The sequence below is a fragment of the Penaeus japonicus genome, unplaced genomic scaffold (genome assembly GCF_977035675.1).
Source record: "Penaeus japonicus unplaced genomic scaffold, GWHDUDI00000001_assembly GWHDUDI00000027, whole genome shotgun sequence".
NCBI classification, from domain to species: domain Eukaryota; kingdom Metazoa; phylum Arthropoda; class Malacostraca; order Decapoda; family Penaeidae; genus Penaeus; species Penaeus japonicus.
In genome coordinates this window covers 16,338,175-16,353,174 of record NW_028234429.1, presented here as the reverse complement: position 1 = coordinate 16,353,174, position 15,000 = coordinate 16,338,175, and the positions used below count along the sequence as shown (strand labels likewise).

General features: G+C 46.4%; 1 protein-coding gene across 3 annotated transcripts in view; it reads left to right on the top strand.

The window, feature by feature from the left end:
• The first annotated feature begins 306 nt into the window (after positions 1-306).
• The window catches only part of LOC122246654 (uncharacterized), a 28,341-nt gene continuing 13,647 nt past the window's right edge, over positions 307-15,000 (top strand). The window contains exon 1 of one of the 3 annotated variants that reach the window (XM_086552671.1): positions 307-375. Coding sequence is in view for 1 of the 3 variants with exons in the window: in XM_043005349.2 (XP_042861283.2) it covers positions 4,299-4,415 (117 nt within the window). In the remaining 2 variants the exon portion in view is untranslated. Of the gene's footprint in view, positions 376-2,097; positions 2,216-4,280; positions 4,416-15,000 lie in introns of those variants that run through there. The other 2 variants (XM_086552672.1, XM_043005349.2) reach the window with 2 other exon arrangements.

Genomic DNA, 15,000 nt, shown 5'->3' with positions numbered 1-15,000 from the left:
ACTCACTATAATGATAAGGATAAGGACTCAGTCACATGACTCGATTGCATGAAAAGAAAATAATGATCAGAAAGAAGACCTTTCCTTCACATTTCATTTTTTTTTTCGAAAAGCATATAAACAGTAGAAATATCGATTGAGTAATTTTCTATTTTACTGTTTCAGATTCTTTCACTTTTATTCCGGTTTACAGTTAATACAATCATCATCACTGGTTATCTAGCATCTACCTGCCATGTTACCCGATTCCATATCTTATCAGCATGGACTGAGACAGCGAGATAAGAATCGCAGAGAAAAAATTTGAGGAGGAGAACCGTCAGATGTGTGAGCAAAGAGCAACTTCCAAGATGGCGTTCGACGCTTCTGCTGCCGGTAGGACTTTTAAACCTTTTTCTCTCTCTCTTTTAATAACTATTTCGAAAGAAGGAATCAAAGCGGGTCTCTAATTTTAGTGAAGAGAGATACGTTTCAACTTCGGATTAGTTACAGCTTTTTACCGTACGTGTGTGTGTTATTTTTTTATTTTTTTATTTTGAAATCTTGGTGTGTTTTAAGATATTGTGTAAGTCTTTTTTTTTTAATGTTTTCTGGTGGTGTTTTTCCTTCGTGTTTTGTTTTTCTTTTTAGTTGTGAAATGGTATGGATTATGGATTTACTCATTATTCTTGTGAGTTAAGTATTGAAAACAGAGAAAGTGTGCATAAAAAGGCAATAGATAATCTTCACATAAGTCGCTTTAACACGAGAGAAAATACTTGTAAGACGTTATGTAATAGTGAAATTATATTGTGCTTCACAGGCTCAAGCCGTACAAAACATTAATGTAAAGACAATGATTATAACTACCAATCATCTACGTCTTCTTCTAAGGTTCTACTTACATGAACAATAACATGACACAACATTTTCTTATTAAAGATGGATGATTTATCACGGGGTAAATTTTTACGCTCTCGATCATAATCTCTCTATCTCTCTATTTTTGTCTATCTTTTTCGTTTTATCTCTCTCTCTCTCGCTCTCTCCCTCCCTTTCTCTCTCACTCTCTCTCTTTCTATCTCTTTCTCTCTCGCTTTCTCCCTCTCTCTCTCTCTCTCTCTCTTCTCTTCTCTCTCTCTTCTCTCTCTCTATCTCTCTTCCTCTCTCTCGCTCTCTCCCTCTCTCTCTCTCTTTCTCTCTTCCTCCCTGTACGTAATCACTTGTCTCAATAAACTCGTCAAAGTCAAAAAAAGTCCCTCTCTCTCTCCCCCTCCCCTCACCTCTCTTCTCCTACTCTCTCAATCTCCTCTCTCCTCTCTCTCTCTTCTTTCTTCCCCTTTCTCTCCTCATCCTCTCTCTCTCTCTCTCCCTCTCTTCCTCTCTCTCTTCTCTCTCTCTCTCACTCTCTTTTCTCCCCCTCGTCTCTCTGCTCTCTCTCTCTCTCTCTCTCTCTCTCTCTCTGGAGTGGTCTCTCAGTCTCTCTCTCTCACTCCTCTCAACTTCTCCTCTCTCTCCTCTCCTTCCCGCTACGCACCTCCCTCCCTCTCTCTCTCTCCTCTTGTACGTACAATAAATCATACATTAATAACAAAGAACACTCGTTTCATCACAGGAAAGGCATAATAATAATGATTGAGGGTGATAAGATAAACTTTCCTCAACTGTGATTCGATGTCGCCACCAACACAGAAGGCCCGCTTGTCGCCGCCGTCGCCGCCGGCGTCGCCCCCGCGCAGCGTGGCCGCCCGCGCGGTAGCGCGGTCGTGGCGAGGTTCAGAGGCATCAGAATTATCAAAATAAGCGGAAAGGAAGGAACGAAAAAGTAGAAAAAAAAGGGAAAAAATTGATAATCATATTCGGGAAGGGGGAAAAAAAGCTATTCAAGTCATTGATATTCGAATATATATTTTTTGGGTGGTGAGGATGTACATTTGATAAAGATATATCAAGGAATTAATTATGGGAAATATTAAGGTAGAGATTTTTTCGTGCAAAATAGTTTAGTTTTTTCTTTTTATTTATTTTTTTACTGTGTTTGAAAGAAAGCATTAGAACCCGGATCTCGCTTTGAATTTCTGAAGCTGACTTGTGATAATCATGCAACACTGATAAGATATTGCCGACTGATAAAGAGTGTGTTTAGCTGAAATCTCCATTTCATTATTGTTATTTATTTGAACAAACAAAAGTGGTTGTGCTGAGAGGGAGCGCGCAACAGGAAGAGAAGATTCAGGTTAGATATTTATGTTTTTGAATTGTTAAATTTGTTAAATATTGTGCTTGGCGCGGTGGGCGTTGAATGAATCCCGTTTGCGCAAGGGAGAATTTGCAACCCACAATGAAAATACGACAATATCAAAATAATCTGTACAATATATTAAGCAGTTGCAAAGCAGATTATATTCAGCAATGCTCTCTCTTCTGCAGAATATCGAATTAAACTGCCCGTACCAGTGATTGCTCTCAATTACAAACTGTACGAAATTATAAAAAAAAATATATATATATATATATATATATAAATATATATAATTACAGTATCAAAATTATTTTTCCAAATAGAATCCACCTGAAAACCAACTACATTTATAATTAAACTCCAGCGCATGAAATCAGTTACACTAATCCTTTTTACGCTGAAACTGAACTATACTGAAATCCAATACATACCCGTTGCTTTATTTTTCCAAATGTATTTCGTCATGGCAGAGGGAGAAAAAGAAAGCTAAACAAATACATTAGAAAAATGTGACAGCGATTTCGAAATGTAATTTGATTTTGACATGATCATGCAATCTATTTGTTCTGTTTTTTGTAATAACATGTTTATACATTTTTTTTCATCATTCATTTTTCATCTTATTCAATATGTTTCGTTCCATCTACCATCTTCCGTAAGAGAAGGAGAGAGAGAGAGAGAGAGAGAGAGAGAGCGGACTGAGAGAGAGAAGAGAGGAGAGGAGTGAGAGAGGAGAGAGTGAGGGGAGATGAGAAGAGAGGAGGAGAGGAGAGAGAGGAGGGGAGGAAGAGAGTGGAGAGAGGAGGGAGAGAGAGATAAGAATTATGGATAAAGAAGAAAAGACGTAGAGAGGCGAAAGAGAGAGTAGAGAGGAGCAAAAAGAGAGAGATAGAGGAATAGATCAACCGAGAGAGTAAGAGAGAGAGAGAGAGGAGCGAGAGAGAAGAGATGAGAGGGAAGGTTGAAGGAGAGAGGAGAGAGGAAGAAGGGAGATGTAGAGAGTGATGTATTAATTATATATAATTGTGAGCGTTGCCTCTCCTGGCCTCTGCATGTGTTTATATGTGTTTGTTTTTTGTGAATTGATGGTGTGTGGCCGGTGAGGAAGAGAAGAGAAAGAGAGAGAGTGGGCATAGATGTAATATGACAGAGAGAGAGAGGAGAGAGAAGAGAGAGAGAGAGAGCGACGAGAGAGAGAGGCCGATGGGAGAGAGAAGAGAGAGAGAGAGAGAGAGAGAGAGAGTCTAGCAGAGACCGAGGATGAGAGAGAGACAGTGAAGAGAGAGTGAGAGAGAGGAACCGAAGGAAGAGAGAGAGAGAAAGAGATTGGAGGGAGAGGAGAGAGAGAGAGGGAGGGATAGAGAGAATGGGAGAGAGGAAGAGAATGAGAGGGAGAGAGAGAAGAGAGAGAGAGTAGAGAGGAGAGAGAGAGGAAAGAGAGGAAGAGCAGAGATAGAAGAAAAAGGGAGAAAGAGGAGAAAAGTGAGAGAAAGAGATAGATAAAATAGAAAGAGAGATAGAGAGATAGATAGCTAGATAGATAGATAGAGGAGAGAGAGAGAGAGCGAGAGAGGGAGAGCAAAGTGAGAAGAGAGGAGAGCAAAGAGCTGAGAGCCTGAGAGACAGACGAGAGAGAAGGAGAGAGAGGGGGGCAATGCGTGAGGGGGTGGGGGAGGGGGGAGGGGAATGATGGAGGGAGGAAAGGGAGGGAGGAGAGAGAAGAAGAGGAAGAAGAGATGAGGAGAGAGAGAGAGAGCGAAGGAGAGAGAGGAGGAGAGAGATGAGAGATAGAAGGCGGGGAGCAGAGAGAGAGAGAGAGAGAGAGAGAGAGAGAGAGAGCGAGAGAGAGAAAGGGAGAAAGAGAGAGAGCAAGAGCGAAAGCGAGAGAGAGAGAGAAAGAAAGAGAGAGCAAGAACAAGAGAAAGAGAACAAGAGAACGAGAAAGCCAGAGAGAGAGAGCGAGAGAAAGCCAGAGAGAGAGAGCGAGAGAAAGCCAGAGAGAGCGACTAACCAAAGCCTCTCCCTAGATTAACAACTGAAACCAGCGAATCACTAAACCAACAGGTGGTTACAGACCATGAATGAGAGGACTCAGGGCGACTCACTAAGACTTCAGGTCAAAAGAGGTCTAACTGTTAGTTGTTTATACGTTCTGTTCGAAGGAGGATATCTGGTGCTGGCGGTGAACATCATGGTAGGATTGTTGTTATTTTCATTATGATTGTGTCATTTTGATTAACTTTATTCTTAATTAATAGGTCGGTAATGATTCGACTGTTGACGTGGTTGATGGTTAATAATCAACCTTAATTTGTAGCCTGTTAATTCATAAAAGATTACACTTTACAGATCGCGAATCTTCGAAAGTAATTGGTATATTCAAAACGTGTTTAGATGTTTATTGCAATGTTGATGGTTTGCAAGACGAAAGAAATTCGAAAATGGGGCGTTAATCTCGAAAAACCTATATATATATACAAGGTCAGTGATTTATTAAGTGAGTTCAGAAAGCGTTCTGGCAAGATTTTCAATCACTTCAATTCGGATGATAATGAGGATGAGATGGATGCGAAATCTGGTTTCCCATTATGTAAAAATATGCTTTGATGTCGGAAAATCTGCCTTATTTCTAAACTGTTTTGTTATGAGTTTATTCAAAGAATTAATGTGTTTTCGTTATTGCAATAGACAAAGATAAATATTGTGATAAGTCTATGAATTGATACAAATAATGATATTCATTAAAATAGCTTCTATCAATTAGTTACACAAGCCTGAGTTGTATTGATATTATCGAAGGAATCTTGATTATTTTTATGAAGGTAGCCGATTAACTACTAATAATTGGACCAAAGATGCGATATTCAACATCCGGGATCTAATTGAGACAAGGTCATTCTAGGGCATTCGAGTGGAGGGTTGGAATTAGTTTGATGCTGTATTGATATACATACATACATATATATATATATATATATATATATATATATATATGTATATATATTATATATATTATATCTATATATATATTATAGTTATGTTGTGGTGTGTGTGTGTGTGTACATAAATGTATATATGTGTAAATATTTTGGTATATATATGTTCAATATGGTATGTATACTCTATATATCTATCTAAATATTAGTAAATATAAATATTAAATATATATATCACATGATAATCTAAATATCTATGATATGATATTATATGTCCCAATTATATATATATATATTACATACACATATATGTATATATATATAGATCAAAATATATATATATTTAGATTATATCTAAAATATATATTGTTATATATATAAATCTATAAATATATAAATTATTTTTTTTTTTTTTTTGTTTTTTTTTTGTGGATTAATTTAACTAGTTCAAAATAAATCCCTGTGTCCCCCCAGTCTATTTATTTGTGTGTAATGCAAATATCCTTCTTTCATTCTGTTCCTAACAACTACTCCTTCCCTTTCCTTCACCCTCTCCCTCTCCCTCACCAACTCTCCCTCTCCTCTCCCTCTCTACACCTCTCCCACTCCCTCTCCCTCTCCCTCACCTCTCCCCAACTCTCACCCACTCCCTCTCTCCCTCTCCCTTCTCCCTCTCCCTCTGCCTCTCTCCTTTTCTCTCATAACATCTCGCGTTGAACCTCCCCTCCCTCTCCCCCTCCCCCTCCCTTCCCCCTCCCCTCCCTCCTCCCTCCCCCTTACCCTCCTCCTATCTCCAATCTTCCCCTCCCCTTCAACTTTCCCTCTCCCTCATACTCTCTCCCTCCCCCTTACCCTAACCCTCCCCCCTCTTCCCTTCCCATCCCCCCTCTTCCCTTCCCATCCCCCCTCTCCCCTCTCTTCCCACCCCCCACTCCCCCTCTTCCCTCCCCCTTACCCTCTCCCTCTCCATCTCCCTCCCCCTTACCCTCTCCTCCCTCTTCCCTCCCCCTTACCTTCTCCTTCACCCTTACCCTCTTCCCTCCCCCTTACCCTCTCCCCCTTCTTCCGTCCCCCACCCCCTCTCCCTTATCCTATCCCCCCTCTTCCCTCCCCTCTTCCCCCTCCCCCTCCCTCTCCCTCTCCCTCTCCCTCTCCCTCTCCCTCTCCCTCTGATCGAAGTCCTCGATCTATTCACCTTTTTAGTCACTGATTTTTGAAGCTAATTTCGGGAAGAGAAGACTGGTCTTACGTAGAAGGAAGACTTACCGACCCTCTTTCTTCTTTCTTGCTGTGGAGATGGAACCTCATTAGTCTTTTTTTTTCTTAGCATCATTACCCTTAGGAAAAGGTTATTTAATGTCCGAAACGCTAGCTACATCTCCCCCCACCCCCGTGTTTGTCTGTCTCTCTCTTTGTTTCTGTTTCTCTCTTTCTCTTTCTCTCTCTTTCTCTCTCTCTTTCTCTCTCTCTCTCCTCTCTCTTCATCATCTCTCTCTCACCGTCTCTCGTCTCTCTTCTTCTCTCTCTCTCTCCCCTCTCCTCTCTTTCTCTCTCTTTTCTTTCCTCTCACTCGCGTTCCTCTTTCTCTTTCTCCTTTCTCTTTCTGCTGCTGTCTCTGTCTCTGTCTCTGTCCGTCTCTGGGTCTCTGTCTCTGTCTCTGTCTCTGGCTACTCTCTGTCTCTTCTCGTCTCGGTCTCTTCTCTGTCTCTTCTCTTGGTCTCGTCGCTGGCTCTGTCTCTGTCTCTTCTCTGTCTCTTCTCAGTCTCTGTCTCTGTCTCTGTCTCTGTCTCTGTCCTGCTCTGTCCTTTCTCTCTGCTCCTCGCGCTCTCCTCTCCTCTCTCTCGCCTCTCTATTTCAACGCTAAGCCTCTCCCCGCGTCCCTCTTTCTCTTTCTCTAGTTTCAAAAAAAAAATCATCTGTCCCACTGTCCCTCCTTCTCCCTCTTTCCCCCTCCTCCATCTCCCTCCTTCTCCCTCTTTCCCCCTCCCCTCTCTCCCTCTTTCCCCCTTCCTCCTCTCCCTCCTCCTCCCTCTTTCCCCCTCCCCCCTCTCCCGCCTTCTCCCTCTTTCCCCCTTCCTCCTCTCCCTCCTCCTCCCTCTTTCCCCCTCCCCCCTCTCCCGCCTTCTCCCTCTTTCCCCCTTCTTCCTCTCCCTCCTCCTCCCTCTTTCCCCCTTCCCTCTCTCCCGCCTTCTCCCTCCATCTCCCTCCATCTCCCTCCTTCTCCCTCTTTCCCCCTCCTCCCTCTCCCGCCTTCTCCATCTTTCCCCCTTCCTCCTCTCCCTCCTCCTCCCTCTTTCCCCCTCCTCCCTCTCCGCATCTACACAATCCGATCGTCCTACTATCCGGTAGCCCGCGTAGCCGTCTCCGTGAGTAGCATTCATTCAACAGGTATGCGGCGGGCGGCTGGCTGATAAGACTTATCTAAGTCCACCTTCCTTATCGCATCCTAGCTCACATACGTTATTAGTGATTATTTTTTTTTTCCGGAGGTGGGGGTGGGGCCTAGCACTAATTCCTCGTATGGCCGGTTCGGAGGCGTCTGAATGTGTGTTCTCCTGGTTTTTATGCGAGCACTTTTTCTCGCCGAATGGTTGAGTGGTGTGGGGATGGGGGAGAGGTGTACTCCGCCTTCTCTCGTTCGTGCTTAGTCTTTTGCGTTTTTTTTTTTTTGTCTCTTTCTCCTTTTCTTTCTTTCTTTTTTGTCTTTCTCTTTTTCTTTCTTTCTTTTTCGTTCTCTCCTTCATCCCTCCCTTATTCTATCCTTCCCCTTCCTTCCCTTCCCTCCCTCCCTCTCTCCCTTCCCTCCCTCCCTCTTTCCCTTCCCTCCCTCCCTATCTCCCTTCCCTCCCTCCCTCCCCCCTCTCTCCACCCCACTCCCTCATCCCTTCCGCCCTCCCTCCCTCCACCCCACTCCCTCCCCCCCCCCCTCCCTCCCCCCCCCCCCCCCCCAACAGAAGGGCGTAGCTCGGGTGAGTCTGTGCCCTTTAAAATAAGCCTCAGGAATGGACGGCGCTGCTGTCCAGTGTTCATGGCTTAGGTGGTGATGACGTTGTGTTTGTGCGTTTGTTTGTTTCCCCTTTTTTTATTTATGTATGGCGGTCTTCCTCCTCCTTCTCTCTCTAACTCGATTCCCCTTTCCTTTCCTTTTCCTTGCGCTCTCTCCTCCCCCCCTTCTTTACTTTCTCGTTTGTTCACTTCCTCTCTCTCACCTTCCCTCCCACCCTCTCCACATTTCCTCCTTCCCTTCCACCCTCTCCCCATTCCCTCCTTTCCTTCTCTCTTCTCCCCTTCCCTCCCTCCCTCCCCTGCCTCCCTCTCTCCATTCCCTCTTCTCACCCCCTCCCTCCTTCCTTTCCTTCTCCCTCCCCCCCTACCTCCCTTCCTCCTTTCTTCCATCCCTCCCTCCTCTCCTCCCTCCCCCCTTCTTCCTTCCATGATGCATTATCCTGATGTATATATATATATATGTTTTCCCTCCATAATCTTACCCTTAAAATCCACTGTGAGCATCCTAAGACCTTCCTCTTAGGGAATCTGGGGATGCTGATCGCTCCTTCCGGTCCTTCGAAGGAAAGGGATACTCAGCGCTTTTTTTCTCGCTGTGTATATCCTCTCTCTTACTCCTGCTCTAACTTTTTCTCTTTTACTCTCTCTCTCTCTCTCTCTCTTCATCTCGTCTCTACCTCTCTTCATCTTTCCCTCGCTTCACTCGAGAATTATGTGTGTAGTAGATGTCTATTGTGTGTCTCTTCAGCTCTCCCCCTCCCCCTTATCTCCCCTCCCTCTCCACCTCTCCCTCTCTTTATCTCCCGCTACTTCACTTCCTTTATTTCTCTCTCTGTCTCCCTCCCTCCCTCCCCTCCCTATAACCCGGTAGGAAAAGGCATCACCAGTTGTAAACCGATGAGAAGGACAGACGTTCGTCTTTTATTGGTGGTCCGATAAATACGTCTAAAGCTGGAGGTTAGAGCTTAGAGCTGTGTTCTGATCACTGCCTGTTCTCCTCTGTCTATGATCCTTCTGATCTGGATTCCTTCTGCCGAGTGACCTGTGGCAGACGGCGATCGCATCCCGACATGTCAGTGCATTGGTTAATTAGGGAACACCGCCAGCAGGTCAACAAGGTTAAACGCGAGGCTAAACGCGTTTAGCTGTTCGAGGTTAAAAGATGGGGAGGTCACCAGGAAACACTAGTACACACCTTTCCCTCTCCCTCTCTCTACCTCTCTCTACCTCTCCCCTCACCCTTTCTTTTTTTCTCTCTTTCTTTCTCTCTCATAACTCTCTTCCTCATCCCTCCCTCCCTCCCATTCACTTGAATAAGTTCTCGTTTTCGGCGTTAAAGAAAACGGATTTTTTTCATGGTACACTTATTTATACAATGAAGCTCTGAGAGAATTCAATTTTACGGAATGATTGATGAAAAAATATGCGGGTCAAAATGTCTTAAATTGATAAATGTTTAACAAGTGACAAATCAACTTAATATTAATGACAGCATCTGTAACAATGAATGAATATTACGCTTTCTCCCTCTCTCTCTTTCCTCCTCTTCCCCCTCTCCCTTACTACCTCTCTCTCACTACCTCACTCCCTCTCCCTCACTCACCCTCCATCACTCCCTCTCCCTCACTCTCCCTCCTTCTCCTTCTCCCTCTCCCTCACCCTCACTCTCACTCTCCCTCCTCCTTCTCCCTCACCCTCACTCTCCCTCCTTCGCCCTATCCCTCTCTCCCTCCCCCACCCTCTCCCTCACTCCCTCTACCTCACCTTCTCCCTCACTTCCTCTACCTCACCTCCCTCACTCCCCCTACCTCACCTCCCTCACTCCCTCTACCTCACCTCCCTCACTCCCTCTACCTCACCTCCCTCACTCCCTCTACCTCACCTCCCTCACTCCCTCTACCTCACCTCCCTCACTCCCTCTACCTCACCTTCTCCCTCACTCCCTCTACCTCACCTTCTCCCTCCCTCACTCCCTCTACCTCACCTTCTCCCTCACTCCCTCTACCTCACCTTCTCCCTCACTCCCTCTACCTCACCTTCTCCCTCACTCCCTCTACCTCACCTTCTCCCTCACTCCCTCTACCTCACCTTCTCCCTCACTCCCTCTACCTCACCTCCCTCACTCCCTCTACCTCACCTCCCTCACTCCCTCTACCTCACCTTCTCCCTCACTCCCTCTACCTCACCTTCTCCCTCCCTCACTCAATCTACCTCACCTTCTTCCTCACTCCCTCTGCCTCACTTTCTCCCTCACTCCCTCTACCTCACCTTCTCCCTCACTCCCTCTACCTCACCTCCCTTACTCCCTCTACCTCACCTCCCTCACTCCCTTTCTCACTCCCTCTACCTCACCTCCCTTACTCCCTCTACCTCACCTCCCTCACTCCCTTTCTCTCTCCCTCACCCTCTCCCTCTCCCTCACCCTCTATCACTCTTAGAAATCCCTGAACTGTAGCATCCAGCAGGGGACGAACGCAAAAAAAAAAAAAAAAAAAGATTTCCCGTACATGTAAGTTCCATAGCTTTCTTTGAGGAGCTGTGTTGTCGTGTTTTTCCTTTGTCTTTAATTGAGCTTGAGCTTGGCTTCTCTGGGACACCATCAATGGGGAGATTACTTAGGAAACGTCGGCTGTTGACGGCACAAAGCTCTTTTATGTCGGAGGGGATAATGGTGGTGATGAGGATGCTGGAAATTGGTGGTGATGGTAGCATCGATGGTGGTGGTGATGATAGTGATGATGGTCATTGTGTTTCATATTGTTTACTAAATTGTTAGACTGACCTCTTTGCGTTTCGTCTCCTTTCAATTTCTTACTTCTTCCTCCCTCCCCCTCTTCTTCCTCCTTCCTCCCTCCTTCTCTTCTTCCTCCTTCCTCCCTCCTTTTCTTCCACCTTCCTCCCTCCTCCCACTCCCTCGCTCCTCCCCCCCTTTCCCCTCCTCCCCCCTCCCTCCTCTCCACTCCGTCCCCCTCCCCCCCTCTCCCTCCTCTCCACTCCGTCACCCCCCTTTCCCCTCCTCCCTCCCCCTCCGTCCCCCTCTCCCTCCTCCCTCCTCCCCTCGCTCCCTCTGGGCTTCTGTGGAAGTCTTATCGTCTGGCTGTATGTACCCCGTGGCCCCTTTCATCTTCATCGGCCGCTTCCTATGCACCTCTTTCTCCTTCTCCTTTTCCTTCTTCTTTCTCTTTTCCTTGTTTGTTGTTGTTGTTGTTCCTCTCCTTCTCCTTTTCCTTCCCTTCCTTCTCCTTCTCCTTCCCCATCTCCTTCCCCTTCTCCTTCTTCTTCTTCTTCTTCTTCTTCTTCTTCTTCTTCTTCTTCTTCTTCTTCTTCTTCTTCTTCTTCTTCTTCTTCTTCTTCTTCTTCTTCTTCTTCTTCTTCTTCTTCTTCGTATCCTTCTCCTCCTTCGTATCCTTCTCCTCCTCCAACTCCTTCGTACCCTTTTCCTTCTTCTCCTAATTCTCCTTCTCCTCCACCTCCCTCCCTCCCTTCTCCTACTTTTTTCTTTCTGCTTCATCTATTTTTTTCTTTGTCTCCCCTCTTTATTCCTCGTTCCATTCCCCTGGCCAGAGAGGAGGGGATCGAGCTGACTTTGTTAAGTCTTTATGTTCTTTTAACTTCATTCGTTTTGTGTATAATGGTTTTGGGTTTTCCTCTCCCTTTATCGTGTTTTGTGCCTGTCCGTCTTTTTCTCTTTCCCTCTCTCTCTCTCTCTCTCTCTCTCTCTCTCTCTCTCTCTCTCTCTCTCTCTCTCTCTCTCTCTCTCTCTCTCTCTCTCACTCTCACTCTCACTCTCTCTCTCCCTCTCTCTCCTCTCTTCTCTCTCTCTACCCTCTCTCTCCTCTCTACTCTCTCTCTCTCTCTCTCTCTCTCTCTCTCTCTCTCTCTCTCTCTCTCTCTCTCTCTCTCTCTCTCTCTCTCTCTCTCTCTCCCTTTCTCTATCTTTCTCTCTCTCTCTCCCTTTCTCTATCTTTCTCTCTCTCTCTCCCTTTCTCTATCTTTCTCTCTCTCTCTCCCCCTTTCTTTATATTTCTATCTATCTCTCTCCCTCTCTCTTTCTTTCTATCTCTTTCTCCCCTTCTCTCTCTAACCCTCCTCCCCCCTTCTCTCTCTCTACCCCCTCCCCCTCCCCCTCTCTATCCTACATCCCTCCCCTCCTTCCCCCCTTCCTCCCTCCTTCCTTGTCCTCACCGACATCCCCCATCACCCCTCACCCCCTTCACCCCTTCCTCCCTCCTTCCTCGTCCTCACCGACATCCCCCATCACCCCTCACCCCCTTCACCCCCCTCACCCACCCTCACCCCCTCTCTTCAAAAAAGAAGAGAAAAGCTGCGGCTAAACTTGAGCGAATGGAATGATTAAAGGCGCGAGGGGTGGCCGGCGTTGGTCGACCCGGGAGCTAATCGGTTAATTACGCTTAATTACGGCCGGAATGGAGCTAGTTAGCGTCATTTGGCGGGGTCGATATTGTGCAAAGTACATGCACAGGCGAGCGGCCGCGGGGTTGTTTGTTTGTTTGTGTTTGTTTGTTTTGTTTCGAGGGGGAAGTGTGGAAGTGGAGGTGTGTGTGTGCGTGTGTTTGGGTTTGGGTTTGTTGGTGCGGAGGGAGGGGGAGGTTGTGTGTGTGTATGTGTGGGTGGGTGGGGTGGGGGGGAGGTACGTGGATGTGTGTATGTGGATGTGTGTATGTGGATGGATGGATTGATGGATGGATTGATGGATGGATGGATGGATGGATGGATGAATGAATGGACTAGAAATTAGGCAATTAAAACCTTCCTCTGTGTACAGTATGAAGCACATAACATTCCCTTAGTTGATTTGAACATGTTCTACCAATAAGATACAAAATGAATGATTGAAACGCTGCAGCTTGCAACGAGGACAGAAAGCTTGTCACCAAAATAACCCAAAATCAGTTACGAATATAGACAGATGAACCTCTTTTCCGCCAATGCAACATTAAGAAAAAAGAAAAAAAAATCATGCATGCATTAGTCGCATGGCCTGCCCGCTTGTTTTCTGATCCTCTATGTATGCATGTATGTATTTATGCATCTATGCATTCATGCATGGTGTGTGTGTGTGTGTGTGTGTGTGTGTGTGTGTGTGTGTGTGTGTGTGTGTATGTATGTATGTATGTATGTATGTATGTATGTATGTATGTATGTATGTATGTATGTATGTATGTATGTGTGTGTGTGTGTGTGTGTGTGTCTGCATCATCATTATTATCATTACTACCACTACTACTATTGCTGCTGCTACCTACCTATATTACTTTCATCTTGGCTATTATAGTTATTACTTTCATTGTAGTTATTGATTTTTTATTAATGTTATCATCATCATCATCATCATCATTTCTATCATCCTCATCATTATATAATTACCGTCACCATTACCATCATAATCATTATCGCAACCACCCCACAACCCCACCCCTCTCCCCCCACCCCCACCCACCATCCCTCACCACTTCATATATAAAAAAAACAGAACTTTAGATGATGTTATGTTAATGTACTACATACTTAATCACAATCCTTGTGATTCACTGTATAATCGCATAAGCTTTAATGAATATATTCACCATCATAACATAATAAACAAAACGAATAAAGGTTACGACCATTAATCAAACTGTAAATAAACCGGAAATAAACTTAAAACGAATCCTCTTTAATCAAATCGATCGTGCCGGTGATATACAAAATCTGAAAATCGATAAAACGGTCATAAAAAAAAAAAAAAAAATCCACCAGGAAGTGGATCATAAATCCTATAAAAATGAAATCCTAGTATATGGTGGGCGATCATGGCTGTGTGTCTTTCGTCATGTAATTTCTTCGGCTGGGGGGGGGGGGGCGGTTATTACAGAGACCCTTTCGTCTGTTATCGGGTCTTATCTGTTGCGTGGGGGTGCCTCGGTGGTCACGTCAGAGGGTGAGAGGGTGAGGGTGTGGGTGTGGGTGTGAGTGAGGGTGAGGGTGTGGGTGAGAGGGTGTGGGTGAGGGTGAGGGTGTGGGTGAGAGGGTGAGTGGGTGAGAGGGTGAGGGTGTGTGGGTGTGGGTGAGGGTGTGGGTGAGGGGGTGTGGGTGAGGGTGAGGGTGAGGGTGTGGATGAGAGGGTGTGGGTGTGTGGGTGTGGGTGAGGGTGTGGGTGAGAGGGTGAGGGGGTGTGGGTGAGAGGGTGAGGGGGTGTGGGTGAGAGGGTGAGGGGGTGTGGGTGAGGGTGAGGGTGTGGGTGAGGTGGTGTGGGTGAGGGTGAGGGTGAGGGTGAGGGTGAGGGTGAGGGTGAGGGTGTGGGTGAGGTGGTGTGGGTGAGGGTGAGGGTGAGGGTGAGGGTGTGGGTGAGAGGGTGAGGGGGTGTGGGTGTGGGTGAGGGTGAGGGTGTGGGTGAGAGGGTGAGTGGGTGAGAGGGTGAGGGTGTGTGGGTGTGGGTGAGGGTGAGGGTGTGGGTGAGGGGGTGTGGGTGAGGGTGAGGGTGTGGATGAGAGGGTGAGGGGGTGTGGGTGTGGGTGTGGGTGAGAGGGTGAGGGGGTGTGGGTGAGGGTGAGGGTGTGGGTGAGAGGGTGAGGGGGTGTGGGTGAGGGTGAGGGTGTGGGTGAGAGGGTGAGGGGGTGTGGGTGTGGGTGAGGGTGAGGGTGAGGGTGTGGGTGAGAGGGTGAGGGAGAGAGAGAGCGAGAGAGGGAGGGAGAGAGAGAGCGAGAGAGGGAGGGAGAGAGAGAGCGAGAGAGGGAGGGAGAGAGAGAGCGAGAGAGGGAGGGAGAGAGAGAGCGAGAGAGGGAGGGAGAGAGAGAGCGAGAGAGGGAGGGAGAGAGAGAGCGAGAGAGGGAGGGA